This window comes from Trichoderma atroviride, chromosome 2 (assembly GCF_020647795.1).
Source record: "Trichoderma atroviride chromosome 2, complete sequence".
NCBI lineage: Eukaryota > Fungi > Ascomycota > Sordariomycetes > Hypocreales > Hypocreaceae > Trichoderma > Trichoderma atroviride.
This window is the reverse complement of record NC_089401.1, coordinates 1-25289: the sequence shown is the minus strand read 5'-3', so window position 1 is coordinate 25289 and position 25289 is coordinate 1. Positions and strand designations below refer to the sequence as shown.

Below are 25289 nucleotides of genomic sequence, written 5' to 3'. Positions count from 1 at the left end.
CTGAAATACTTTTTAAAACAGGCCCAGCCTCTTTTTTAATAACGTCTTACATCCGTTTATGTTTCTCGCCGAGGACAAGGACGAGGTGTGCATGTTGGCAATTCTAAGCAGACGACTCAAGGGAAAGAACATTTTCGACGATGTCTTTTATACGCTCATCTGACATATTAGAAGCGCCCTTGAAGCCGTATATCAAGCGACAATATTTTGCCCCAACGAACCATTGGTCGGTTGTAATATCAGGAATCATATCGTCATGCCAAGTCAATGTCCAGCGAGTGGTGCGTTCGATAAGTGAGGTGATCAAATTAAATGCTTACAGTGTGAAGTCGAAGCTGACGGGAAAAGTGCAATGCTTGAACAAAATAGTATCGGGTTCTTAAGTATTCGGAAGGAGATGATGTGATCTAGACTGGTTAGGTTAAGAAATTATCACTGGCCGTGTCGAAATCCATCAGCATTATGGCCGTCCCTAGTCATGACAGCTTCTATTGCTAGTAGTCTGCAACAATAGGTTAAATAGCAGTGGCAGACTAATGGAATTTTTATGTATCATTGATGGCTCGGCAAATAGGAAAATAGGTGAAGTTCGTTTGGATAAACTCGGACGTGACCAACCGAGTAACTGATGATATGTTAGCTCTTTCCAAGCTCCAGCAATTCTGTCAGAAGTTCTTCGACAAAACTGAGTGGCTTTTGCTTAATAATTCTTCCAGCATTTCTGATACCTTTTTGTCTCCATGTTATAGTGGATGGTAAGGGATCAGATAGTCATCTAATTCGTCCAACCGCTCCTCGTTTGGGTCGCTTTTGTCCGACTGCTTTTTGTCCGACCGTTTTCCATCCAACAACTCTTACGTTAGACTCGTCCGCCTCTTCAACTGGTCCTCCGGCTCGAACAATCCCTATTCTTCTTCCAAGCAGACTCTTCTGCACAGAGCCGCACATCTTGTCATTCGACCAACGTGGCTTCGCCTTTGGCAATATCCACGTCTGCCCCCGATATTATCTGAAGTTGGGCTTAGAAAGAGCTAAAATTGTTACTTAGTAAACCCACTCTTGCTTTCATCACAATCTTCTTATAGAACGGTATAATGTTGGTTTTTGCTGGCTCAAATGCCCCAATGGAGCGACCAATTCGGAAGAAAGTCAGAAAGGGGACGAAGAGCTGTATTGAATGTACAAATATCCATCTTCGCGGTTGCAGCCCATGCCATTTGTCTGTCGAGATGGTTCTAGTCCTATTAACGGGAGGCATCTGGTGCTTTAGACGGCCGTTACTCGATGTATTAGAATTCGCGGCTTTGCAGCACCAGCAAGATACTTTCCCAATCGATGAACACGATGAATAATATTTATACTGACGCTGAACAGGCAGGCGTCGTAAAATGAAATGCACATATGACGCGGATAGACTATCAATGTATACCAATTATCACGACAGAAATATGTTATGCATCAGCCAACAACATGCCGGCAGTCTGCCTACATTACGACAAGCTGAGCCACTCGCCATAAGGGAACAAGTGCGTAATCTAGAAAGTGACTCAGATATGGCCGTTCGACAGCTGGAGAACGCTGTGCTCTATTCTAGCCATCGTTAAACACGAAGAGGTAAGATTACAAGAGTCTTTATTTTGATCTTGGTTGCCATTACTTTGCTAAAGCCCAATGACAACAAGAATGAGCATGAAGCACTCCTAATTTAACCTTTCTACGTATATTTTTCTGAAGCGCCCGGCGTTCTCTTCAGCGTTCTACACAAACTCTCTACCAGTGCCTCGCTGGTCCCTCTAGGGCTTCGAATTTATGAGAAATAGTCAGAGTCTCGCTAAGGCCCTCGGACTCAGTCTGTTCAATAACTCCAATCGGCCACAAATTAACGATTTGCCTACAGTCGATTGGCAATTGAGGCTGCTCGTGACACGACTCGATGTTATCATGCGTTACGCGGGCACCCGGGGGTTACTACGTCTGCAAAGTCATTGACTTCGTAGCTTTTACCTCTACAATGCTAATGCTACTGAATCTCTTGGGAGAAAATAGTTATGGGTAAGACTCCAAAGAGGACAGCGATTGGGGACTGATATATCGGACTATCAATATCTTGCCCGGAACAGCGAGACAAGCAAGAGGCATGGTTGCCTCGCAATCTGCAATAGCCCTCCAAACGCTCGTCCCACTACTAAATTAGAATGGGGATGAACAACAGTACGAGGCAAACGAGAAGATATCTATACCCTTTTTCGGAACTATCAGTATAATTTAGGGTAGAAATCCCCCTTCTCTGCCAGCTACAGTGTTATCGTTAGCGAGCACTGAGCTTGGTGCTGAGTTGCACAAGGTTATCGAGGCCTCAATACATCTCAAGCGCCAGCTCTTCCAATAGAAGAATTTCTACCCAACCCTCTTCAACACACATTTAATGTACAAGTGGGTTCTGAGATAGTACACCAACAACGAGATCTTGTAATATTACTACTGCCTTTCCGACAATTACAGTTGATAATTCTAATTTTAACCAGCCTTGGTGATAATACATGGGACTGGGTTGGATTTAGTAGTAATACACAAGCTGATAAACAATAGTATGATATGCTTCGTTCCTTTTATTTATCAGTTGTCAATTATAAATACTTTCTAGCAACTAACAAATTCAATACATTATCAGCCTAGCTGTATTGTTATTGTTAAGTTATCAATATACACGGGATACTATTGTATAGATATGGAGGAATATCTTTGTAATTAATAAATATATTTTTGTATGTATAATTATCCTCAGATGGAAAGAAACTAGACAAAAGATTTGGTCCATCATTTTCATGGCCGGAAACAAAGATTAAAGGAACGACAATTCATAGCTCGAGATTGCTCACGATTATTCAGAATCAGTAATCTCGAAGACAGGGAGATGGAAGGGCGTTAGTTCGCTATTCCATAACCCAGCGGTGGCAGCCCAGGCTAGTACTTATGATCAGCACTCTAACAGAGCCACGCGAAGGGTTTACTTACCCGAAAGAAAGGCAACGATAAAGCCTAGCGAATTTCCTGCAATAAGCAGGCTCGTGTTATTTACCATATATCCGCAAGCCAGGAGGAGATACTCGATATCTAGAACGACAAGATTTATGACAAGCACCCAGGTCGAACGAATTGCCGCAACAGTATAAATGAACGTGATGATCATCCATGCGAAGAGATACATAGCCAAGGCTTGGTTGAATTCGTCCGTCAGCTCGCTCGTAGACGGATCGGTATATGCTTGCAAAATGCCAGACCCAGGCAGCCATATCAAGGCAAATGATAAATTGAATGCCGCGTAGGACGGAAAGACGGTAGCTCCAAACTAAGCAAGATCAGCCATCACGCCAAGTAGTGCGATAACTGGGCCCAACCATGTTTCCCGCGACGAACTCCATGATGCCTGCTAGGAACTGACAGATGCCGCCATAAAAGATGAGCATTCCAACCACCAGGTTGGGTTTGCCGATTCCTCGGGCACGGACTCCGTAGAGCGAAAAGATGAAGATACCTGCGCCAAGTAAGCTTACTAGGCAGGGTTGGGCTCAAGGTTAGTTAATACAGACAGGCGGCGAACGAGAGCAAACCCAAGGGGGATGGATCTGCGCGGACTTTGTGCATGACAGCAAGAGCCGGCTGGGCCCTTTCTTTGACTACTCGGCCGGTACGAGCGACCTCAATGCGATCTTCTGACCCTTTCTCGAGATCAGTCTCAACCTTATTGATTGACGAGCTCATGTTTATGAAGTGAAGAGAGAGTTGCAGTGGTATGGAATAGCTCGAGAAGAACTGTAGCGATGCAACAAGACTCAGAGCAGAGTAACAGACTCTGCTATATATGTCACATCTCAGGCACATCACAAGGACACTAATGAACCCCAGAATCCACCCCCGCAATGTATCTGGGGAAGTTGGCTAGGGTTGTACGTCCGGCATCTTGCCGGTGGCCGTAAAGTAGTTTGCCTACTCGTTTCCAGCGACTGGTCATTCCATGATCTCGATCCGAGATGAGAAGCCCTTCATGGAGCGTGCTACACCTGGAGATCAAGGTATCGCCAAGTAGTCGGATATATTCCGCATGTGATTCTTTCGCGCTCGTTGCAGCTCATGAGCGGGCGCAGGAGCTCTATAGGCTTGAGGAGATGCTGTGAGAAGTTTACAACACAACATTGCCTGGTGATGATATCTCGGATCCACAGCCACCAGGCGTAGGTTCAAGACGTTGGCACTTTCAGGAGATATACACAACGGTCACAAAGCTCAATCAGTGGTGTCTTAGGGTAATGCATATGTTCAATTCTATCTCCACATTATGGATGTCAAGATGGGGAAGACGTTTGGTACAAAGTCCCGAAGGATATTATAAGATATAAATATAACATGTTCAGGGTAGCTACATACTTTAACTGCTTTTCGGAAGGTTGCTATATACTGTCCTTACATTGAGGACTCCCTCCCTGATATACGTCTTCCCATCTTTGCTCTGCATAACATTCTTATGCACATGACCATTAATCACGATAGTGTGCAATCGAGACGTATCTTGGAACAACTCGATATCATCCAGGGGATTTCCATCAACGAGGATGACGTCGGCATAATAGCCAGGCTGGACTTTGCCAAGGCTCTCAGGATGTCCCATCATGTCACCACCAAGAGCGGTGGCAGCGAGCAAGGTTTCCTTGGGGGTGTAGCCAAACAAGTTGACAAAGTGGGCAAGGTCCTTAGCATAGGTGCCGTGAGGAGCCCACGCGAATCCATAATCGCCCCCAGGAAGGACTCGAATCCCTCGTTTGTGCATCTCCTTTATCACTTTGCACGTAACTTCGACTTCTCTTGTCAGGCCCTTCTTAGTCGCCATTTCAGGGGTGAGGCCGTATGGCGTAGCACCGCCGTTGCAACTAGCCCAGGGGAAGTTGATGGCCGGGGCGACAAATATGCGGTCTTTGAGCTTCTCGAGCATGTCGATAGTCTCATTGTCTGTGAAAGAAGCATGATAGATCACGTCGACTCCACTCAGCGCACAGAGCCGTACGGATGCTGCCGAGCGTGCGTGAGCACACACACGCTTGCCGCGATTGTGGGCTTCTTCTACGGCGGCCTTGGTCTCCTTCAAGGTATAGTACGTCTCCTCAGAGCCCATGGTTTCGTGAATGTAGTCTCCCGTCATGCTGAGCTTAACGTTATCAACGCCGAGAGAGATAATATCTCGCACGGCCCTGCGCATGGCATCCTCCCCATCCGCGAAGCGCGTGATGCTGGGTATGATGGCTCCGCCGGTCGTGGAGATCTCCTGGCAATTGGCGAGTGTGCGTGGCCCAGGAATCATGCCCGACTTGATGGCCTGCTTGATGACCAAATCAAGTCGTGGTTGGGCGCTGGCAGCTCCGAAACACATTGTGTATCCGCAATCGAGGTAAGTCTTTGCTGAATTTGCTGTGTGTAGGACATGTTCCTCGATGGGGAGGTTTGTAAGTCCATCCAGAGTCGGCGAGTTATTCCAGCTCAGATGCGTATGAGAGTCGATCAAGCCACTCATAAGTGTCTTCTTGCCATATCCCTCGATCACAAGAGTATCCTCATCGGGCGTGAAGCCAAATGTGCCGACCTTTTGAATGCGTTCTTCCTCGATCAAGACATTGCCAAGGTACGGGTCTGCTCCGGTGGAGTCAAAGATGTTGACATCCCGGAAGAAGATTTTCCTCTTGTCACCGTTTTGATGGTTGTTAATGGTGATATCCGCGGGGATAGGTTTGTAGAAAGGCAGACCGTTGACCTCGCTGATGGTATTCATGCCAACGGCAGCGCCGTGAGCATTGATCCCGTGCATTGTCCCGTTAGTCGCCATCATGACTGCTGTGATATCTTATACAGGAATAATATTGATGAACAGAGGGAGAGATGGATAATGGGGTTTGTCTGGACTGGCTTGTTTCATTTCCTTCGTCAAGGCAAGAAGCGCTTCTTATACGATGTCGAGGGATCGTGGTTACCCCAGGAGATTCTCGTCTACCCCACGGGGCTTGAGCTTAACCCCAGATTACTGATGCAGCCTCTCAGTGAGTGGTACTAAAGCCCCGATAAGTTAAGCTTGGTAAAAGGTTGAGTCTCGGGACTGTCGCCGGAGAGATGCCGTCGACCGATATCATGGCTCCACATTATCGTCGTTCAACCTCGCAAAGATGCCGGAGGCTGGGAAATATGGCCTGGGCGCATTACAATAGTCTTTTACAAGCAGGAATTATCCGAGACATAAATTCCATGAACTTTGAAAGCGACATTAGCATTCAGTGTGCCCGACACGGTCTTCTAGAGTTTCAGTGTTCGACTATACTCCGTTCAACATGGTCGCAGCAACCCACACTTTCGGCTTCATTGGGCTGGGGAATATGGGTTCCCAGATGGCTCATAACTTATCGCTTTATGCAAAGAGCAAATCCCTCCCTCCCATGCATATTTGGAACCGGTCACGCGACAAGAGCGAGCAGTTCGCTAATCAGACCGCTGCGAAAGTTGCGGACTCTGTCGAGTCACTGGTGCAAGCCTGTGATGTAATTCACATGTGCTTAGCGAACGATGAAGTCGCGCTCTCCGTCGTTCAACAGATACTCACGGTAGGAAAGCAAGAGTTGATTATCGTAGATCACTCGACTTTATTCCCTACAACCTCAAAATTACTCCAAGAAGAGGCCAACAGCCATCAAGTAACTTTCTGCTCCTGCCCAGTGTTCGGTCCTCCTGCTGCGGCAAAAAATGCCGGATTACTTATTGCACTTTCTGGTGCGGAGCATGCTCTAGAGGTGTTGAAGGAATACATCGTCCCAACTCTGGGCAAAGCTGTCATCGACTGTGGCAGCGATACAGCTAGAGGCGCTCTTCTCAAGATTCTAGGGAACAACTGCATTCTTGGCACCATTGAGCTCTTATCAGAGAGTTTTACTCTTGCTGAGAAGACTGGCTTCGATGTGGCCCTGTTTTACGAGTTTATTCGTAAGTGATGTTTTCCGTGCTTTAGTGGCTCTCCTTCTAACGATCTTTATAGAGGCCTGGTTTCCCGCAGCTGCTTGGATCAATTATGGAAAGAAGGTCCGTGATGGGTCTTTCTCGGGGGGGTACTGGCTTCACTCTTTCCGGGGGGATGAAAGACGCGGCATATATACGGCGACTGGGCGCAGAGACATCGACACCAACTCCAATCATTGACCAAGCCTGGAACCATATGACTGCTGCTAAGGCTATTGGCGGTGAATCCCTTGACTGGAGCGCATGTGCTGCGGGAATGCGCCTCACAGCCGGCTTGCCTCCATTTAAAGGCGAGGACTTTGCTCTCCAGAAGAATGGAGCCAACGGCAGCCAAACGAATGGGGGCAACCAAAAACAGGAATAAAGGAGTAGATAGATTAAGCAGATGATATACCGTTCTCTGAGACTTTCAGTATAACGGCGGTTAGAAGACACTTGAACAATTATACAACCCTGAACCCTGCATTGTGTCTACCCGGCTTGCATCGTCCGCCTACAACAACTTCTGAACACCGTTGACTAAAATGTGCTCCAGCCACAACACACCTAGCATAATAGAGCTAATGAAATCTAAAGCATTCATAGACAATTTAATGATAAAGTATATTTTGATATGATGAATATTAGAGTTTGAGATTTTGCATTATTCAACATTGCCCGCATAAACAGCTTTTCTCGCCAGCATATGCACCATTCGTCAACCTCAACATATTGGTCGGCAGTTGAAGTAATTGTATAGTAAGATGCCACTTTAAATTGTTATACAAGGGCATAGTACTTAAGCGAAATCTATTGGCTACTGTACTTTGTGATTATTTCAACGCACTTGAAAGGCGCCTCCAGCATGTGCCAGTGACCAACACCTGATAAGACGACCTGGTCTGCGCTGTCACCAAGGTCGGATACAACCATCTTTCCAATAGCAACCGACGAAACCTTGTCCTCATCACCGCTAACAACCGCCGTGAGCGCCTTTATACGTTTCCAGTCAGGAGCATAACTGTTCTTGAGAGACTCGACTGCCATTGCATAGCCCTCTGGGTCTTGACGGGTCAGCATTTCTCTCGCTAAAGCCACTTCCGCGTTCCTTTTCTTAAGAGATTCCGAGGCGAATGCGTTAGAAATAACCGCATCAGCAACGGCTGCCATGCCACCTTGGCGAACTGTTTCAACACGTGCAGCCATTGCTTTCTGGCCCGCTTCAGGTGGTGGACGAACAGGGCCAAAAAGTACCAAAGCCTTGACCAGTAGTGGAAGTTTTGCTGCAAGTAGAAGGGCTACGAGACCTCCGAGGGAATGGCCTACTACGACAACTGACTGAAGGCCAAGGTGTTTGATGACCGCTAAACAACCAATTAGCCGCTCTGTGCAGGGCATCAAGTACTTTGGTGATCTCACTTACCTTCGCAGTCATCCACATATGTATCGATGTTCGTCGTCTGCGGAGTAGAGCTTTGGCCATGGCCGGACCAGTCGAATCGCACCAAATCAAAGTCGGTCAAATGAGAAACAAGCGGTTGGTAGGCATTGGTTGTACCACCAAGTCCATGAATAAACAAAATCGACTGCCCCTCAGGATTGCCCTCTCTCTCGAAAAATAAACTGCCTCTGGGGCCATCGAATAGCCCGTAGGATCGCAGCTGAGATGCCATGTTTCTTCTTCGTCTTTATGTTCTTCTGTTTTCTGTGCGAAGTTTGACAGTATGTTTGGATACCAAAGGAACGTTTTGTAGCTGGTCTGGGTTGAGTCTACGGGCTGATTATTATGGCAGTGCAGGCCACGGCTCCCCTAGGCATTTCAGACCAGCTGCGGTAAGATGCCGGAAGATCTACGCTTCGGCTTTGACTGCACTGTATCGTCTCTTCTTTTAGTCAAATTGATGATGGGGCTTCCAATGATTCCCCAGTTATTGCTGCCAAAGAGTTTATTAGCCGTCTTGATGTGGCAGCGCATTCTCACCTTTATCAGGGCTGTACCGCAGCAAAGGCGCACCAGCTTTCAAGCCCCGCGATTAGTACTTAGGTCATTAGTCTAGATGTATCATATGCGGATATTAAGTCCATGTTTTGCTTATATAGAATCACAGTAGTTTAGCGCTTTATAAGAAGAAGAAAATGTAAACAATTATTTCGGTTTGTATAAGATGCGCAGGGCATCATATCTAGTCAGAAAATGGAAACGCAAGTACATAGCCATATCTCAGTAGACATCTATCAAAGGAGCATGGAAACTACATGTAGTCCGTAGTATACGATGGCCTTCCTTGACCCTCATTGTGCGGACTTAGTCAAAGTTATCGAACAGTGCAGCTATATACTCGCTGTACCCACGAATGCTCTCCGTTGCAATTGTTTCTGCGTTGCGACCCTCAATCAGAAGACGTGGAGCTCTAGGGAAGTCCCGGACATGCGTCGTGACACCGCCGAGATCTAGAGCGCACTTCTGTGCCTGCGCCATCAGAATGAAACTACCATCCAGCTTCAATGCTTCCGAAGTGGTGTTGTAAACCTGAAATACGGCAGAGAAGACAAATTCAAAAGGGCTTGGAAGACTGGAGAACTGTTTCAGCAAGCCCAACTGTGGTGATGGTGATGTAGACTTCACCGAGGCGCCAGTCGATGCTGCCCACATTTCCAAGCCGATGGGCCCTTCCTTCGATGAAGTGCAGCCCATCAATGTTAGTCCACAAAGAAGATCTTGGCTTGCTAGCTGGCTGAATACTTTAAATGCGCCGACAAACAGTTGCGGAGACTTGTGCTCGTCGAGTGGGAACGCGAGTGCAATCCCTCCCAGATCGCTGTCTCTTCCGTATTTGTTAATGTACACATTGCCCACGCTATCTTGCTGCAGCAGGTTAGTTAAAGAGTGCTTTTTCAATCGGGCATTGAGAACTTACACGAAATTCAAGTCGCTCGGCCGCTGCATGTTGACGAAGGGCCCTTCGCATTGCTGTGTTCAGAGTGTCTTCATCTCCCTGTTTGCTGTACGCGCGCTGAAGAGTATCGAGAGATTGCACGAAAGACGACATGTTGGTGATAGGATGTGCTATCTAGGGAAGTGAAACCAAAACATATGAAACGGTAATATACGAGCAAATAAATTGTGAGACCCATTCGCCACCCCATCAATTGTACTGACGACCGAATTGACCGACTGCGAAGTTGGCACGGAAAGATGCCGGCGCACTAGATCAGCTGCGAGTTACTAGCGTTAACCCCTTCGTAGCTCGCAAGTTTGGAAACTGATTCATGCATGGCAACCATATGATGGCCCACGAATACTAGATGTATGGAATGATCGGCGGAACTTGAACAGAATAGAGAGAAACGCAAGCTTGCCTCTCTCGAGTTCGATATATTGCGTGGCCCAGGAGCCTCGTCGGGAGGGTGAGCGATGACAGACGCATCGACCGCCAACTTTTTTACACCACAATTCCCCAGAGCTGAAAATGTCGCGACCAACCCGATATGAACCCAAGTTGCATACGGCCATTGAATCTTCTCTACCATGCTCAAAGGTGGCAGAGGCTGACTTGTTGGTGGACCGCGACCGCCCAAACTATCTCAAGACTCTCGTCGTGCTGGATGATGATCCAACAGGAACTCAGACGGTTCACGGAATCTCTGTGCTGACAACTCATTCCGAGTCCATGCTACGAACGCAGCTGAAGAGAAAAGAAAGCGGATTCTTCATATTGACAAACACTCGTGCATTCCATCATGATCAGGTTGGCAGGCCCAAACAATCACAAAGAGCCGATTTACCCCCAGCCTCTCTGTCTATTTGTATTAATTATTCGTAGGCCAAAGATCTTCTTCAGGTGATCTTGATCAATTTACGCGCCGCCGCATCTAAAGAAGGCGTAGAGATTGAAGTCGTCACAAGATCTGACTCATGCTTGCGTGGGCACTTTCCTCTGGAGCCAGATCTTGTAAATCGCATGATCGATCCAGTAGATGCATGTATCCTGGCACCGGCTTTTTTCGAAGGCGGCCGTATCACGGTCGACGACGTGCACTACGTACGCGAAGGCGCCATGCTTGTGCCAGTTGCCGATACGCCATTCGCGAAGGACAAAGCTTTTGGATTCAAGTCGAGCAATCTCCGGGAATGGGTTGTCGAAAAATTTAAAAGAGAAAGAAAACATGCTCCAGAAGTCACAAGCATAAGCCTCGGAGAATTGCGGCATCCAGATGCGGTATCTCAAATTGCTTCCAAACTGGAGCGTCTCTCAATTTCGGCGGCCTCGGCAACGGTTGGCATTCCATTGATCATCATCCTCAACGCAGTCAACTACAACGATATGGCGACCTTCATCGCAGCCAGAGCAAGAACCAAAGCCAGATTTGTCTACCGAAGCGGTGCAAGTCTTGTTTCGGCGTACCTTGGAATTGGGAAGTCGCCCCCGTTGTCACCGAAACGCTTATTCGAATCGTCCAGTACCAGTGGTAGAGGTGGCTTAATCATTGTTGGATCTTACGTCCCTAGAACCACAACACAATTAGAGCACCTGCTACAGAAGAATGTGGAAACTCTGAAACACATCGAACTCGATGTCGATGAGATCTTAGCAGCTTCCCCAGACGAAAGAATAGGCATTGTGCGAAATTGTTCACATCTTGTGAATGATACAATCGCTGGAGGAGTGGATGTTGTCGTGAGCACAAGCCGAAAGCTGGTTAGCAGTGATGAGCCATCGGAAAGTCTAAGCATGGGTAAGATAATTAGCGAGGCGCTTTGCGACATTACAAGACGCGTGGAAACTAAACCAAGATATATCATCGCTAAGGTAACCAAATTCGAGTATTTCAAACCTACTATTAGGAATCTAGCTAAACATCAACAGGGAGGCATTACTAGCAGTGATATTGCCACCAAGGCTCTCGGCATTGAGAAAGCTACAGTGGTGGGCCAAGTTGCCCCAGGCATACCAGTCTGGGAACCAAGCGATGATTGCTCTCCAAAATGGCCAGGACTCCCATATGTAGTCTTTCCCGGGAATACTGGGGAGGATGCCACTCTAGGCGATTTAGTGTGGGCTTTCCGTCACGAACGCGGTTGAAGATATCACACTATATTTAGGAGTACCATTTGATAATAAATGTTTGAAGACAACTAGATATTTATGAATGTGAGAGAGACTATTCTATTTATGAGCGTAGACGTTCCCCTTAAAACTCAAAGTCATAGGCCAACGTCTGACTGCACAATGCTTCGCGAATCTCGTGAACACTATTCAATTTCAGTTTGTCAGTAAAATTACAGTGAGAGCTTTTAAAACATACCGTTGATGCACCGGATGCTTGCCGTAAGTCACAACATCTTCTGGCTTTTCCAGAACTGCGATGAGGCCCATATCATATCCTTGGGCTCGATGGGCAGTAGCTGGTAAAGGAGGATTGGCATCCCATTTCAACAAGCCTTTGTTGGTATTAGAATTCTTTTCTCAAACCAATAGAGACTGACGAGATCAATACCAGGTATTTTTCCCACCATAGCGGCACCCAGTTCAGACCACTCTGCGAGCTGAGCCTTGCTGATATTAGGCTTAAGCTTGAACAGGACTAACAAGCTCAGTCAATTCATTCAACCATCATCGGAATGCGTGGATGCTCACCAATATGATAGACTGGCATTGTTCACTTGCAATTCTGGATGTGTGATAATTGTGAACTGCAACAACATGGAACTTGGGATAATTGTACCCCTCAATATCGACCCCGGTATAGCGAAACGTAATGTGCCACTTCTCTAAGGGCTATGAATACGTCTGAAAGAGAGTCATTAGCCCTGGACCTGTTATTAGCCTAGCTTCGACCCAGCCCTTCCCCAACTTTAGACAACTTCTAAATACAGTAGTGTCTCCACCTGTCTGGCATCTTTCCGCCAAAGCCGGCATCTCTCCGACTGTCGGATATACGAGGATAGCTCGGCAGGATGACTGTGGTTCGCATGGCTACTCGCAACTGAAGCATCCAGCTCCTCGACAGCTATCTCCCGCGGTAAGAAAGTGGTCCGGATGCTGGTTCACTCTTGGAGCTTTCGACCCTATAACGACAACTCTGATTATCTTTTGGTACGATGACAGAGACCCGCAGAGATTCGTCACTCGCACAGTCGCCTGTGGCGCGGCAACAGTCCAGCCCACCGCGAAGCCAGGGGAGAAGATACGGCTTCGCTTGTGCCAACTGCAGGAGACGCAAGGCCAAGTGTGATGGATCCTTTCCAGTGTGCAAAAAATGCGTTACTGCTCATGAAACATGCAGCTATGACAAGTTAGTATATCCAGCACCAAGTGGTCACAATGCTAATAGGCGATGCAATAGGAGACCATCGGTTGCATTTGCTGTCGCACTTCAGCGGCAATTGAAAGCTTACGAAGATCGGTTCCAGCAACTACGCACCGCTAGTGAAAGTGATATATCCTCACTGTTGTCAAATCCCGTAGTTGTTGAAAAGCCGAAAGGGGGCCGGGCACGAGCACCTAGTCCAGCCAACGCTGACGCTTCTAGGCATCTTGCTGAACTCGAAGCTAATGATTTCCAAGAAGAAACTTCCATTGGAATTGATGGTCAAGTTTACTTCTATGGCCGCACCAGCTTATATCATATTGATCCACAAAAAAAACCTCGGGACGAAGCACAAGATGATAGTAATCTCGCCTATGGGTCAGACATTAGACCAGAAGAGCAAAACGAAATGGCTGCTTTTCTAGCTGAGATCTCTCCTATAATGTTGCATGAGCTGCTGGCCACATATTGGTGCTGGCCTCACCATCTCCATTGTGTTCTAGTCAAAAAGGTGTTTCTTCGTAAGTCTAACACCCGCTTGAACTTCACGTCGAGCCCGCTGACTCAAGTTGCCAGGAGACTTGCATACTCTTGGCCCATACGTTTCACCTTTTCTTCTAAGCGCTGTGCTGTCGCAAGCTGCTCGGTATTCGCCACGACCAGACGCCAAAGATGTCGGTGAACGCTTTGCAAAACGTGCCCTCGGGCTCCTCGTTAAGGATATTGATCGAGGAAGTTCCATCGCCACGCTCCAGGGCCTGCTAATATTCTCATCGCGAGAATGCGCGTGCGGGAGGACGTCACAAGGCTGGCTATACAGTGGCATGGCCTTTCGTATGGCTAGAGACTTGGGCTTGCATGTGGATCCCAAGAAGCTCGGCCCGCTGTCGTCGCAGTTCTCGGGCGAAGATCTCGCGCTGCGGCAGCAAATGTTCTGGAGTTGCTACTCATGGGACAAGACTATGAGTTTGTGTCTAGGCCGAGCCCCTACTATGTTAGAAGTCATTGAGCTGCCCACTGCGGACACTCTCCTAGACGGGCGAGATGCCGACGACGAAATTTGGCAGCCCGTTCTAGTCCAAGGATCTTTATCTGAAAGTCTTATTCGGCATCGTGCTCTCAGCAGTACGAGATTTGCTGCTTACTGTGAGCTCTGTACAATAATCCAGGATGTCCTCGACACGCTTTACTCGCGCCCACATAGGGCAGAGCGAGACGACTTACTGATATATCTGACAAAGACCCTCGAGAAGCTCGAAAACTGGTCTTCCCGACTACCTCGTGAGTTATTAGTGCAGCAGGATATCAGAGCTGTACTCTGCCCTCCTCTGCATATCCTACTATTAAACCTGCTCTATCACACTACTGTGATTCTGCTTTGCCGCCCATATCGAGCGCTATCCGCGGCGGCGAAGGCGCGATGTACCGAAGCAGCGCGGGCAACTGATATACTGTTTACAATGCATGTCCGACGTTTTGGATTCCGCTGCATCACTTGGCTTCAGACATATACCATGTTTGTGGCCTGCACTATCAACGTCCGTGACTTGAAAGAATGTCAAGAAATTGGCGGTGACACGACGTTGGCGCATGAGTCAGGGGCACGCCTAGATTTCGGCATGGAAATCCTTCGCCAAGCAGAGAGCACGCCTTCCGCCAGCCGATGCGCGCTGATTATAAGCCAGTTGCTACACGGCCAGATAACAAAAAATGGAGCGCCGCAGACAACAGAAGAGGGCCAGGCTCTCAGCAATTCAATGGGTCCTCCAGCGGCGGCCACAGAGGACAAAACACAGCCTGTTCCAGACGCTATGAAGGGAAATGGAGAGGATACTTCGCTATCATCTCTTCCAGCCCAGCCAATCGTTCAGCACGAACCACACGATCAAAGCCGACATATTGACTTCGGCCATGCGCCACCCCTGCTCTGCCCCGAAGACTCGGAACAAGACACGGCGCCCCTGGCTTACCAAAGTGAAGCTTCGCTTGGCAATGGACCATTCCTCGGCCGTGTTCATGTTGCTTTAGATCCTACATTGTGCGGAAACGGAGTAGAGACGCCGTTCCGATGGCTTCCTGAGAACGTATGCGATGACGGGAGCTGGATGCTGATGGACATGGAATTCAATCCAAATTTGACATATTATAATCCTCAGCAGGTAAATAATTCAGATAAGGGCTTATATACTACAGGGGACTTTGTTAAATAAATCAATATATTTCCCATTGCTTCGAGTATTATTTATGGCACTCTCTATTACGCCTTGCTTCTATAGATACATGTAGGTAGTTCTAGGTATAACTGTGCCTGTAAGTATATGCAGGTTCCACTGAACGCTTACTAATTAATGTACCTAGGTAACAGGTAAATGTTAAGTCGCCCATCTTCGCTCTTTGCACTCAGTGTATTCTCAGACATCTTGGCTTTAACCTCTTAGATGCCTGTTCTAAACGAAATCCCTGCGTCCTATCGAGGACGGTGGGATTCTAGTGCCTGCTTGCCGACTCAGTCGCCCGCTGCAACGTTTCTCAGTGGCGCACCAGTATCAATTATGGAATCTGACTCGATACCGCCCAAACTAAATTCGTCCTGCGTGCAGTGTCGGAAGTCAAAGGTCAAATGCACGGGAGGGAATCCATGCAGACGCTGTGAATCGTCACTCGATCCTTCAGCATGCACCTACAACGCGTCACGCAGACGCGGTAAGCGTAAAGCTGACGACAGCAACATAGAGTGGCATGTGCAACAGACGGGCGTCTCGAGTCAGAATGTATTGCGTGACGGTGGAATCAACCTCACTGAGCCATTGCAATTGAGTCTCGTGGAGAAGAATGGAGAGGATGGGAATATCTGGAGTGGAGCTGATGAGTCTGGACACGCCGTTTGTTTACCCGCACAGGTACCCGAGCACTAATAACAATTGAACACTGCTAACAGTCTATAGATAGCTGCCGCCTTCCCAGATCCGTCCATGCCGCTGGAGTCTTACAATATTGCTCAAGCTGCATCTCCCAGCTTGACCGAGATTCTAAATTCCTTGGGACCGTCTGGCTTACCGCCAGGACCTTTTCTTGGGGATATTGGCATCTGCTCAGAGTCATGTTTTATATCCGTCCATTCTGTCACCAATCAACTTTCGTCTATAAGAAAGTCGAAGGGTGCCGTGCAGCTAGATAAGATCTTTTGTCTTATAACCGACTCTATACATCAAGCAGCAAAGTATCTCGCGTGTGAACATTGCGATTCAGGCTGTTCTCGCCTCATGACACTATCATTTCTGCATCAGTGGCAGATAAACATTCTCTTGGATGTCACGAACAATCCTACAATATATTTCACAAACGAGACTCCTGAATTGAAATTTGGCGAGTATAGGGCTTCTGTGGAGGACGATATAGCTTTCAAACGGATGGTATCTCTGAGACTCACCCGCGATATCAAGCTTTCCTTAGATCGTTTCCACCACGGAGCTAAGGATTTCGAGGAGCGGTACATTGCAGGGACTTTAGAGCTAGGAGAAGCTGGCAAACTCAATCTGGAGTGGCTATTAAAGGTAGCTGTCAGCTTGAAAAGACAAGCAGAGTTTATTGCAATCGCTGAAGAAAAACGAGACTAGACTGCCCAAGGGGAGACTCGGATGAAAACGCTCCAAGCCATTCGAATATGTAACTCATATCGTATTGTATTCGGAGCCACATATCTATATTCTCCTCAATCAAAAGACACGGTATATTTCTTTCGCAGAGTTTCTCCATATTTCCAAAAAAGTAACGGTGCGGCAGATAGTATGATGGCAATAAACCCGAGGACGGAATTACCCTGTGCACTATGTTACTGTGAGAACAATGTATAAGTAGCACTTTTAGACTTACCCAACCGTAGCCGAGCGCTTCGTATAGAGGCAAACCAGCCATGGGTAAAATTCCTCCCACGATGCTACGCACAATGCTTGTCGCTGCGAGCGCGCTAGCAGCAAAAGCTGTAAAAGCATCGATCATGTATATTTGTGTAGGCAACTTGACGATATTATTAGTGTGCGCGGGTGATGGGTTTGTCAAGAACGAGCTTTACTTACAAAGGTGAATATAAGCCCTGCCCCAATGAATCCCGAGGACACGATGGGAGCCATCCAATGGACTCTATATTCGGTGGTCCATCCATACACAAACAGGCCGGCTGGAAGTAGTGGAATTCCAAGCACGATAGGCAATAGTCGGTATCTACTACCCATGTCAGTAATTTCTTTCTAGCACTCGGCATGTTTGGTAGGTACTCTGGTTTTGCTTTTCCATATCTCTTGGTCAGCCTTTCTTGTAGCCAGTCGCTAAGCCACGATAATAAAAGAAGTGCCAATAACTGGCCAACGCCCATGCCAAGAAAAGCCAATCCGAGGGTCTCGGTGCTAAAGCCGTATTGTTGCGGGAAAATGGTCGAGAACGTGGTGAAGAGCAGGTATAAATAACCGTAGATTAGCGCGAGGTATAGAGAAAGACCTGCCACTATGGGGCTTTGAGTCAACATCCTGATGGGTCTAATAAGCGATCGTATAAGAAGTTTCTTCCTTTCGGTTGCATCTATGACAGGCATGTCTGTTGAACATGTTCCCCCTTCCCTTTCTCTTTTCAGTTGAATTGTTGGTGCATGACTTTCAGAAAGAAATAGCAACGTCACAATAGTTATTACGCCCTTCTATAATATTGATTAGCGCTTTAGGCCAACACGGCGAACGAACTATAATGTCACTATACCACAATTGCCATAAGCCAAAATACCCAGCGCCAGCCAAGAGCATGTGCAACAAAACCGCCAATCACAGGCCTAAACACTTATTGTTAATTGACCATCCATATTTGTGGCATGGCACATACCCTAGAACAGGTCCCAAGAAGATGCCTGTGAAGAAGATAGACATAACTGTTCCTCTTCTGTCGAATGATACTTGGTCGGCGATACTGCCACCGCCAATATTCATCGGCCCAGCCCCGAAGCTGCCTGCGATGAATCGGAAGACGATAAATGAGGCGATGTTAGGGGCGCTTGCACTGGCGATCGAGAAAGCGAGCGTAGCCACGTTGCAGACATTAAGCACCAACCTCCTTCCATAGAGCTCCGACAATGGTGACAAGAGAATGGGGCCAAATGCAAATCCTAGAACGAATATAGATACAACAAGTGAAGTTATCAAATGACTTGTTTCGTGAAAGTCCTTCTGTAGAAGAGGAACGCCGGGCACAATGATGGAGGACTCAAGAGGCCTATAGAGTAATCAGCATGCGATCAAATGCATAAAGAGATAGGTTCCTTGTACGTGATAAATGCCAGGAGAGAGACAATTCCCAAATTGACTGTTTTCTTTCCTCTGGTCCAGTTTTGTGGATTTGCCGGATGCTCTTTCCAAGCGACAATCCCTTCGCTTTGGTGGCTTTCAATCGCACATTTAACATTCATTATGATGATTGGGGCAATACAGATAATCGGCAAGTTTTCATCGAGAAGAGATGTTTCGCATAAATAGACCTTCTGTTTATACTTGGTCTCGAGCGCAGCGCGTCATTCACGTCGGCTTTGTCTGCGTGCTCAACATGCCGGTTTTGGATTAGTAGCATCCCGCTCAGCGAGAATTGCCTTTTTCAGTATCTCGGTGGGCGACGTATGTCCCAACCCCTTATTGACTCGGACTGCCGATCAGAGTGGAAAGATTGACGATAATGAGCTTACAAATGCGGCCTTGAATACCGACTGAACGTATCTTGGATGTTGGCCCTGTACCGGTTCTGCTTCAGCATAAATCCTGCAATGCCCCAACGCGAGTAAACTAAGCGTTTAAGAGCTCGACAATAGCCTTCGCACAGCAAAGCAAAGTAGACGACTTGATTATACTACATACCATCTCTTTAAGAAATGTCATCCATCGAAAAAACCATTACTCTAAACGATGGAACAAACATCCGCGTCAAGCTACTAGGCGACGAACATACAGATAGACCGTTGTTGATAGCCCTTCATGGTGCACCCGGACTTTCGAGCCTCAATGAGCCACTTGCTTCGTTTGCCTTTCTCGCAGACAAGTTACGCGTGCTCGTATACGATGCAAGGGGAAGCGGGAAGAGTGATTCCCAGGGCTCATTAGCAGATGAGCAGTGGATTTCTGATCTGGATGAGATCAGGTAAGACATTCATTCCGTAGTTCAAGCTGTCAAGCAATGTTCTAACAAGACACTATAGAGCCTGGGCCGGCGTTGAGACATTCATACTTGCAGGGGGTTCATATGGTGGCTTTCTTGCTCTCGGATACGCTTTGACGTATCCTGACCGACTTTTAGGCCTAATCTTGCGCAACACTTGGGCCTGTGGATTCAGGGGAAGCTTACGTATCCTGAAGAACATTTTTACTTCGCCACGAATCAGCCCTGACCTTGATCGCCAGGTAAGGATGTGGTCTGGCAATGTCAGAGATAATGAAGATGGCGCAAATGGGTTGGCAGAGATCCTTGCTATATACACGCCCGCAAAGGAAATGAACGAGGAAGAGGGTCCTGCAGCTTTTGAGGGTGCTGGAGATGACTTCAAAATGCGCTGGGAGGTGCATAATGCCGCTTGGTCATCCAGCGTGCCTCGATTTGACGTCCGCAACAAGCTTCATCAAATTAATACCCCCACTTTGGTAATCGCTGGACGTCACGATCCCATCTGTCCCGTTGAAGATTCAGAGGAGATTCACCAAGGAATATCCAGGAGCGAGCTTGTAGTTTTCGAAAGTTCTGGTCATAATCCTTCAGCTGACGAGCCACTCGCGATTCAGAAAGTTCTGAGTAGCTTTCTTGGCAAAATCTCTGAGAATCTATAGCGACCTGTTTGGTTGTACTGGAACTACGTAACTGTAGCCAACACCTGGGACCGCACGAGGAGTTTCCAGAGGGACACAAAATTCGGGGCTCCAAGAAAAGATTCGGTTCGTAGCTGCAAGCAGACACGATACAGACTTGCAGACGATCGGGTTCACTTGTTGCTAGCAGAGAATTGCCCCTTATCAATAATGATCAGGCCGGACAGCAAGTAGTCGCGAACGACTCCAAGTGCTTCACGAGGGCAAGACGTACCGCAGCCATGACAGCTTCTCAACATTCCTTTCCTACAAAGTATCCTCCAATATGTAAACACAAATACAGATTGCATTTCCTCATATAGTACCAATAAGCTTTATAAAGAATAGAAGCTGTATCCTAACTCAATGCCAGGCTGAAGAGCCATAGTGGCAATGCTGAAACCAGCGGCGCGTTCTGGTGGAACTGTCTAAAGTAGAAATAAACACTGAGGTGCCAATCTCGAGTACAATTGGAGGGAGTGATTCGCATTCTACCTATGTGCGACGCTCATGCTCGTCCATGGGCTCGTTTACTAGGTCATTGTTGGGTGCCCTATTTGTTGGGTGCCCTATTGGCTGGGCGGATTTTCGGATCGTTATCCACATCCCGGTACATGAGTTTCCTCCCATACATGTATGGAACCAGACACTTCAACGACAAGGCTGCGTCACGTGGCATTAGGCATTGTGTCACCATAGCCCAACACCCGCATCGCCCGATTCCAGAGGATTGGGCAACAAACATGAGAGCTTGATCAAAATCAGCGTTGAATCATTCAAAGCCCACAAGCTCTCATGGAAGCTTGGAACCAAACTCTGGAGGCTGGGCCGCCACAAACGGATCGGCGGTCCTCTATACCATGCCAATTTTTCGTTCAACGCCGCTGCCGTAATGGTACCAGTTGCCCGTTCTCTCATGCGGCAAACGAAAAAGAGAATGTTGCCTACACCGATCCGAAAAGCCTCAGTGGTCTTAGCGATGCCACGCCGCAAGGAGACACGCGCTCACGCATATCTTGTCGATTCTATCTACGTGGAATGTGTGCAAAGAACGAAAAGTGTCCATTTGCACACGATAATCCACAGGATGTTGCAGATTCCAAAATGGAAGTGGAGGTATTTGGATTACTGAATAGGTTTTATTTTATAGATGAGTACTTATTGGTGGCTAGGATGATTCAATCACCGAAAACTGGTGTCGGGAGCTCAAAGGCGCTCTGGTCCGCTTCGGAGATGGCGCCGTCGTCTCCCAAGTTAGCTTTCCATCTGACTTTTCTGCAGTCCGCATCAGTAACCTACCTCAATTTACAACTGCAAAGTCTGTGGTTACTCTTCTTACCTCATTCGACTTTACCGTGCCTGAAGATTGCGTTCGCATATCTAGACCAACAGACAGTTCGCATTGCAGTGCCGATGTAAGGGTCGAAGACCCTCAATTTTCCATACGTCTTTGTGGGCTACTGGGTTCGAAGAGGCACGGTTCTCCCATAGCGGTTCCAATCAATGCCTCAATATCTCAGGCGACCAACCACCGTCGAATCGATTCGAAGAAAGTATATTGCTCCTGGCACAAGCCAACCAAGACCGCTTGGTTGAACTTTGGCACCGGAGGAGTAGCCGGAAAAGTTGGCTTGAAGTTCTCTGCGGGCACATATAAAATTCTCGACCAAAGCGTTCACTGCGAAGGGCCTACACGCGGTGCGGGTAGTAGGAACCCGTTAGCTTGGACCCTCAGGCTTTCAAACGTTCCAGCGCTTGCTAAGAAGGAGGATATTACAAGAGCTATCCCTGCCGCAATGGCTCCACGTCATGTGGAGCTGAGCGCTGCAAGCTATGACGTTGACCTGCCAATGGCAAACGCATTGATCGAATCCTTACTACTCACAGTTGGGCCATTGGAGAAGTGGGAAGGGAGCCTTGAGATACCCGGGAAGCGCTTCAAGGCAAAGGCTTGGTTCATGAATGATGCGGATGCGCTACAAGCTGTCAAGTTGTTTCATAATGAGCCTCTGTCGTTTAACAAAACTGGCAAACTTACAGTACAACTTGTACACTCAGCAAGGTTCAAGATTTTGGCTCGAATCTATGACGCCGTTGAACAAGAGCTGACAGACCATAAGAAAGCATGGGCGGCACAGCATGTGCTCTGTACCGCATATCCTCCTACTCAAGGCCTCCAGGTCGTGAAAATTGAAGGAGAAAACGGTGGTGATGTCGCCAGGGCTAAGACCACTCTGGAGAAAATTATCAGTGGAGAAGTCATGATGAAGGATGGAAAACCTATATGGGCCCCTTCCTTTGCAACCAACGGCGACGCTTATCAGAGTATAAAGCAGCTTGAGCGTGAGCTTGGTGTTCTCATTGTTCGCGACAAACGTAAATCCCAACTTCGACTCTTTGGTCCCCAGCTACGACATGAAAAAGCGCAGCTAGCAGTCAGTAAGCTTGCCAATGCGCATCCAATCTCTATCCATGTCATTGAGCTTGATGTGCCACAATTCTCCTGGGCCTTCAAAGGTGGTTACCGAGCCATGGCAGAGGCTATCGGGAATGACAAAGTTATCTTGGACATCGCCTCTAGTCCACGCCGCATTCTCGTGGTGGGATCCAAGGCTGATTTAATCATTGCGCGGGAGATCCTGCAACGTGAACAAGCAGTGTTGGGGGAAAAGTCGGAACCTGTCTCCATCAGTGACTGCGTTATTTGCTGGACACCAGCCGACAACCCGATACAGACGACTTGCAAGCACCTTTACTGCAGCGGTTGCTTAGAGGATTTGTGCTTTGCTGGCGTCAAATCAGGTCCCGGTATCTGTTGTCAAGGTGATGCCGGCAATTGCAATAAGGTTCTCCTCCTTACAGAGCTTCAAGTGCACCTTTCATCAACAGCCCTAGAAGACATGTTAGAGGCCGCGTTTACAACACATGTAGCACGCCATCCGAGTGATTTTCAATACTGCCCTACTCCAGACTGTGGGCAAATCTATCGAGCGGCAAGACCAGCAAGGAGCAATGATAGCACAGCTATTACTAGTGAAAGCTCCATGTTCAAATGTCCATCATGTCTTGTTACAGTTTGCACAGCCTGCAATGTCTCTCACGATGGTCTAACCTGTGCTGAGCACCATTACCACTTATCTGGTGATTACAAGGCACTGCAGGCAGCTAAGAAGGAGCTCGGTATTAAGGATTGTCCCAATTGTGGTACATTGATTGAGAAAACGTTCGGCTGCAACCATATGACCTGCTCGGCTTGTGAAACACATATTTGCTGGGTATGCTTGCAAACCTTTCCCAAAGGGGAACAGGTATATGATCATATGAGATACAAGCATGGTGGGATTGGAGTCCCAGAGTTTCTAGATTTAGTTTAGGGATTTTATAATAAATAGTCCTAGAGTTTCTAGATTTAGTTTAGGGATTTTATAATAAACTATCATAACCCAACAACACTTGGTTGCGACAGCAGGCCTTGGAAAGGAAATACTATATTCTAGACAACTAATTAAAACCAAGCAATTACTATTTCTTTAAGTATAATAATAATACAACCCAATCTGTTTAATTACAACAACAAGTTTATAAGGTAAGATAAACTAGATTAACTATAAACTAGCAACTAATTTTGTTCTTTCGCAATCTAGATATACAGTGCATCTAGCATTAACGGGGTTATCTTGGGATCCGGACCAGTACGCTTCGCTGGAGTGGTCGCGGTCCCATATCGAGTGTATGTCGATCGGATTCTACGGATGGCACGGGGAGTGACGATGCGGTCAGGACTGGATATGTCTTCGGATATTTCTTCGTTTGAATCTCCTCCGCGGATTTTGGCTAATATTAGCCTGTGCATGTATTTTTCAAGTTGAGGAGCCATGACTTCAAAGGGTTGTGGCCGTGGTGGAAAAGCCAGAACAGGAAACGTAAGCCATTTGCGGACAGTTGGTTATATGGCATCATGCTGCTGCCTTAGGCATAAGTTAGGTCAGCCAATTCCGGCTGCTGTTATGGAAGGGACTTTCGCTGGACAATAGTGCACTGTGCTCCAATCCCACCTGCCTAATCTGGATAAATCTCTATATTAAGAATGCGGACGCTGAACCTGGACTTGGCTGTATCAATTAGCTTTGATAGATCCAAGTGTTTGTAAGCACTCCTCCACCTACCTACACCAATGATTTCCCGCCCAATTTCCGCCCAACGTCTTGGATTCTCTTGCAATTTTTCTTCTCTTCCTATATCTTTCCCTAACTTATTCTCGTCCCGCTAGACTCGTAGCGGTGGATACTCGATAAAGCCGACTTCCGAATAGAGCATAACAACCAGAGCCGACTGCTCTGTGCTAATAAACAGAACGCAATGCATCCCTCTAAATGGTCAGCACTCGTTGTTGACAAGATCACTGAGGGCGACTTGTGTCAAGTTGCAAGAGATGGATACACTACGTGGAAGCAGCTTCCGACCGAAGTCATCCAAATACCCACTGAAAGACCGGATGAGGCCGCCGTTCTCTCGTGGCGATGGGACACAGACCAAGAAGATCATGCGTCCCGCAATATGTGGAGTGCAATAATCCTCGGCAAGACGCTAGGATTTCGGTACCTTGTCGTGGATGTTATTTCAATCGACCAGCAGCTTTCTGGCGACAGTCTGCTGGGGCAGGTAATGACGTTCTCGAAGCTGTACGAGACGATACCCGTCATTGTTGCATATGATAAGACTCAAACCGATATTCTGAGAGCAATGCGACGGCCCTGGATCACGAATGAAGTCTTGCACTTCCTGCACAACCCAACGCGAATCATCTACGCGGGCCACAACGACCAGGGTGCCGTCTACGGGTCATTGAGCTTCCATCCCGTCTGGATCAAGGTGCTTCCCGAGGAGCTGCGAAATTTTGCATTCACGCGACTGGTCAATCGAATTTGGAGAACGTTTAGGTTAGGGTTAGGGTTAGGGTTAGGGTTAGGGTTAGGGTTAGGGTTAGGGGTTAGGGTTAGGGTTAGGGTTAGGGTTAGGTAGGGTTAGGTAGAGGTGCTGGTTTCATCTATCGGAGGGAATGGATTAACCTTAGCAATACGTAAA

General features: G+C 47.5%; 11 protein-coding genes across 11 annotated transcripts; 6 read left to right on the top strand and 5 right to left on the bottom strand.

Moving 5' to 3' along the window:
* Positions 1-2881: 2881 nt before the first annotated feature.
* Positions 2882-3762, bottom strand: TrAtP1_002654 (uncharacterized protein; the record flags this gene model as incomplete). The annotated part of the gene is made up of 4 exons (XM_066111556.1): positions 2882-2964; positions 3016-3349; positions 3399-3535; positions 3591-3762. 4 exons carry the CDS (start codon positions 3760-3762, stop codon positions 2882-2884), a joined length of 726 nt encoding a protein of 241 aa, XP_065967632.1.
* Positions 3763-4426: 664 nt separating this feature from the next.
* On the bottom strand, positions 4427-5854 carry TrAtP1_002653 (uncharacterized protein; the record flags this gene model as incomplete). The annotated part of the gene is made up of 1 exon (XM_014093757.2): positions 4427-5854. One exon carries the CDS (start codon positions 5852-5854, stop codon positions 4427-4429), a length of 1428 nt encoding a protein of 475 aa, XP_013949232.2.
* Positions 5855-6368: 514 nt separating this feature from the next.
* On the top strand, positions 6369-7411 carry TrAtP1_002652 (uncharacterized protein; the record flags this gene model as incomplete). Its single annotated transcript, XM_066111555.1, has 3 exons — positions 6369-7014; positions 7067-7114; positions 7200-7411. 3 exons carry the CDS (start codon positions 6369-6371, stop codon positions 7409-7411), a joined length of 906 nt encoding a protein of 301 aa, XP_065967631.1.
* Positions 7412-7836: 425 nt separating this feature from the next.
* TrAtP1_002651 (uncharacterized protein) lies at positions 7837-8699 on the bottom strand (the record flags this gene model as incomplete). Its single annotated transcript, XM_014093755.2, has 2 exons — positions 7837-8390; positions 8450-8699. The coding sequence occupies 2 exons, from the start codon at positions 8697-8699 to the stop codon at positions 7837-7839; spliced, it is 804 nt and encodes a 267-aa protein (XP_013949230.2).
* A 632-nt stretch (positions 8700-9331) lies between these two features.
* On the bottom strand, positions 9332-10076 carry TrAtP1_002650 (uncharacterized protein; the record flags this gene model as incomplete). The annotated part of the gene is made up of 2 exons (XM_014093754.2): positions 9332-9892; positions 9945-10076. 2 exons carry the CDS (start codon positions 10074-10076, stop codon positions 9332-9334), a joined length of 693 nt encoding a protein of 230 aa, XP_013949229.2.
* Positions 10077-10496: 420 nt separating this feature from the next.
* On the top strand, positions 10497-12110 carry TrAtP1_002649 (uncharacterized protein; the record flags this gene model as incomplete). The annotated part of the gene is made up of 2 exons (XM_066111554.1): positions 10497-10775; positions 10851-12110. The coding sequence occupies 2 exons, from the start codon at positions 10497-10499 to the stop codon at positions 12108-12110; spliced, it is 1539 nt and encodes a 512-aa protein (XP_065967630.1).
* Positions 12111-12151: 41 nt separating this feature from the next.
* TrAtP1_002648 (uncharacterized protein) lies at positions 12152-12838 on the bottom strand. The gene is made up of 4 exons (XM_014093752.2): positions 12666-12838; positions 12526-12612; positions 12334-12469; positions 12152-12280 (listed from the first exon to the last, which is right to left on the bottom strand). The coding sequence occupies exons 1-4, from the start codon at positions 12682-12684 to the stop codon at positions 12220-12222; spliced, it is 303 nt and encodes a 100-aa protein (XP_013949227.2). The 5' UTR covers positions 12685-12838; the 3' UTR covers positions 12152-12219.
* Positions 12839-12993: 155 nt separating this feature from the next.
* Positions 12994-15548, top strand: TrAtP1_002647 (uncharacterized protein; the record flags this gene model as incomplete). The annotated part of the gene is made up of 3 exons (XM_066111553.1): positions 12994-13323; positions 13375-13859; positions 13915-15548. Exons 1-3 carry the CDS (start codon positions 13130-13132, stop codon positions 15546-15548), a joined length of 2313 nt encoding a protein of 770 aa, XP_065967629.1. The 5' UTR covers positions 12994-13129.
* A 154-nt stretch (positions 15549-15702) lies between these two features.
* Positions 15703-17130, top strand: TrAtP1_002646 (uncharacterized protein). The gene is made up of 2 exons (XM_066111552.1): positions 15703-16220; positions 16284-17130. The coding sequence occupies exons 1-2, from the start codon at positions 15777-15779 to the stop codon at positions 16953-16955; spliced, it is 1116 nt and encodes a 371-aa protein (XP_065967628.1). The 5' UTR covers positions 15703-15776; the 3' UTR covers positions 16956-17130.
* A 2110-nt stretch (positions 17131-19240) lies between these two features.
* TrAtP1_002645 (uncharacterized protein) lies at positions 19241-20186 on the top strand (the record flags this gene model as incomplete). Its single annotated transcript, XM_066111551.1, has 2 exons — positions 19241-19506; positions 19565-20186. The coding sequence occupies 2 exons, from the start codon at positions 19241-19243 to the stop codon at positions 20184-20186; spliced, it is 888 nt and encodes a 295-aa protein (XP_065967627.1).
* A 753-nt stretch (positions 20187-20939) lies between these two features.
* Positions 20940-23552, top strand: TrAtP1_002644 (uncharacterized protein; the record flags this gene model as incomplete). The annotated part of the gene is made up of 2 exons (XM_066111550.1): positions 20940-21320; positions 21377-23552. Coding segments are annotated over exons 1-2 (2497 nt in total), but the record flags the coding sequence as incomplete, so codon positions are not given.
* Positions 23553-25289: the final 1737 nt, after the last annotated feature.

Excerpts from the sequence above, each read along its gene's own strand:
- TrAtP1_002648 (XM_014093752.2), bottom strand. Across the intron at positions 12,470-12,525 it reads TATGGTGGGAAAAATACCTG|GCTTGTTGAAATGGGATGCC; the intron begins GTATTGATCTCG and ends ATACCAACAAAG. Across the intron at positions 12,281-12,333 it reads AAGCATCCGGTGCATCAACG|TGTTCACGAGATTCGCGAAG; the intron begins GTATGTTTTAAA and ends GAAATTGAATAG.
- TrAtP1_002646 (XM_066111552.1), top strand. The coding sequence starts at position 15,777 with ATGCCTGTTCTAAACGAAATCCCTGCGTCCTATCGAGGACGGTGGGAT. Across the intron at positions 16,221-16,283 it reads CTGATGAGTCTGGACACGCC|ATAGCTGCCGCCTTCCCAGA; the intron begins GTTTGTTTACCC and ends AACAGTCTATAG.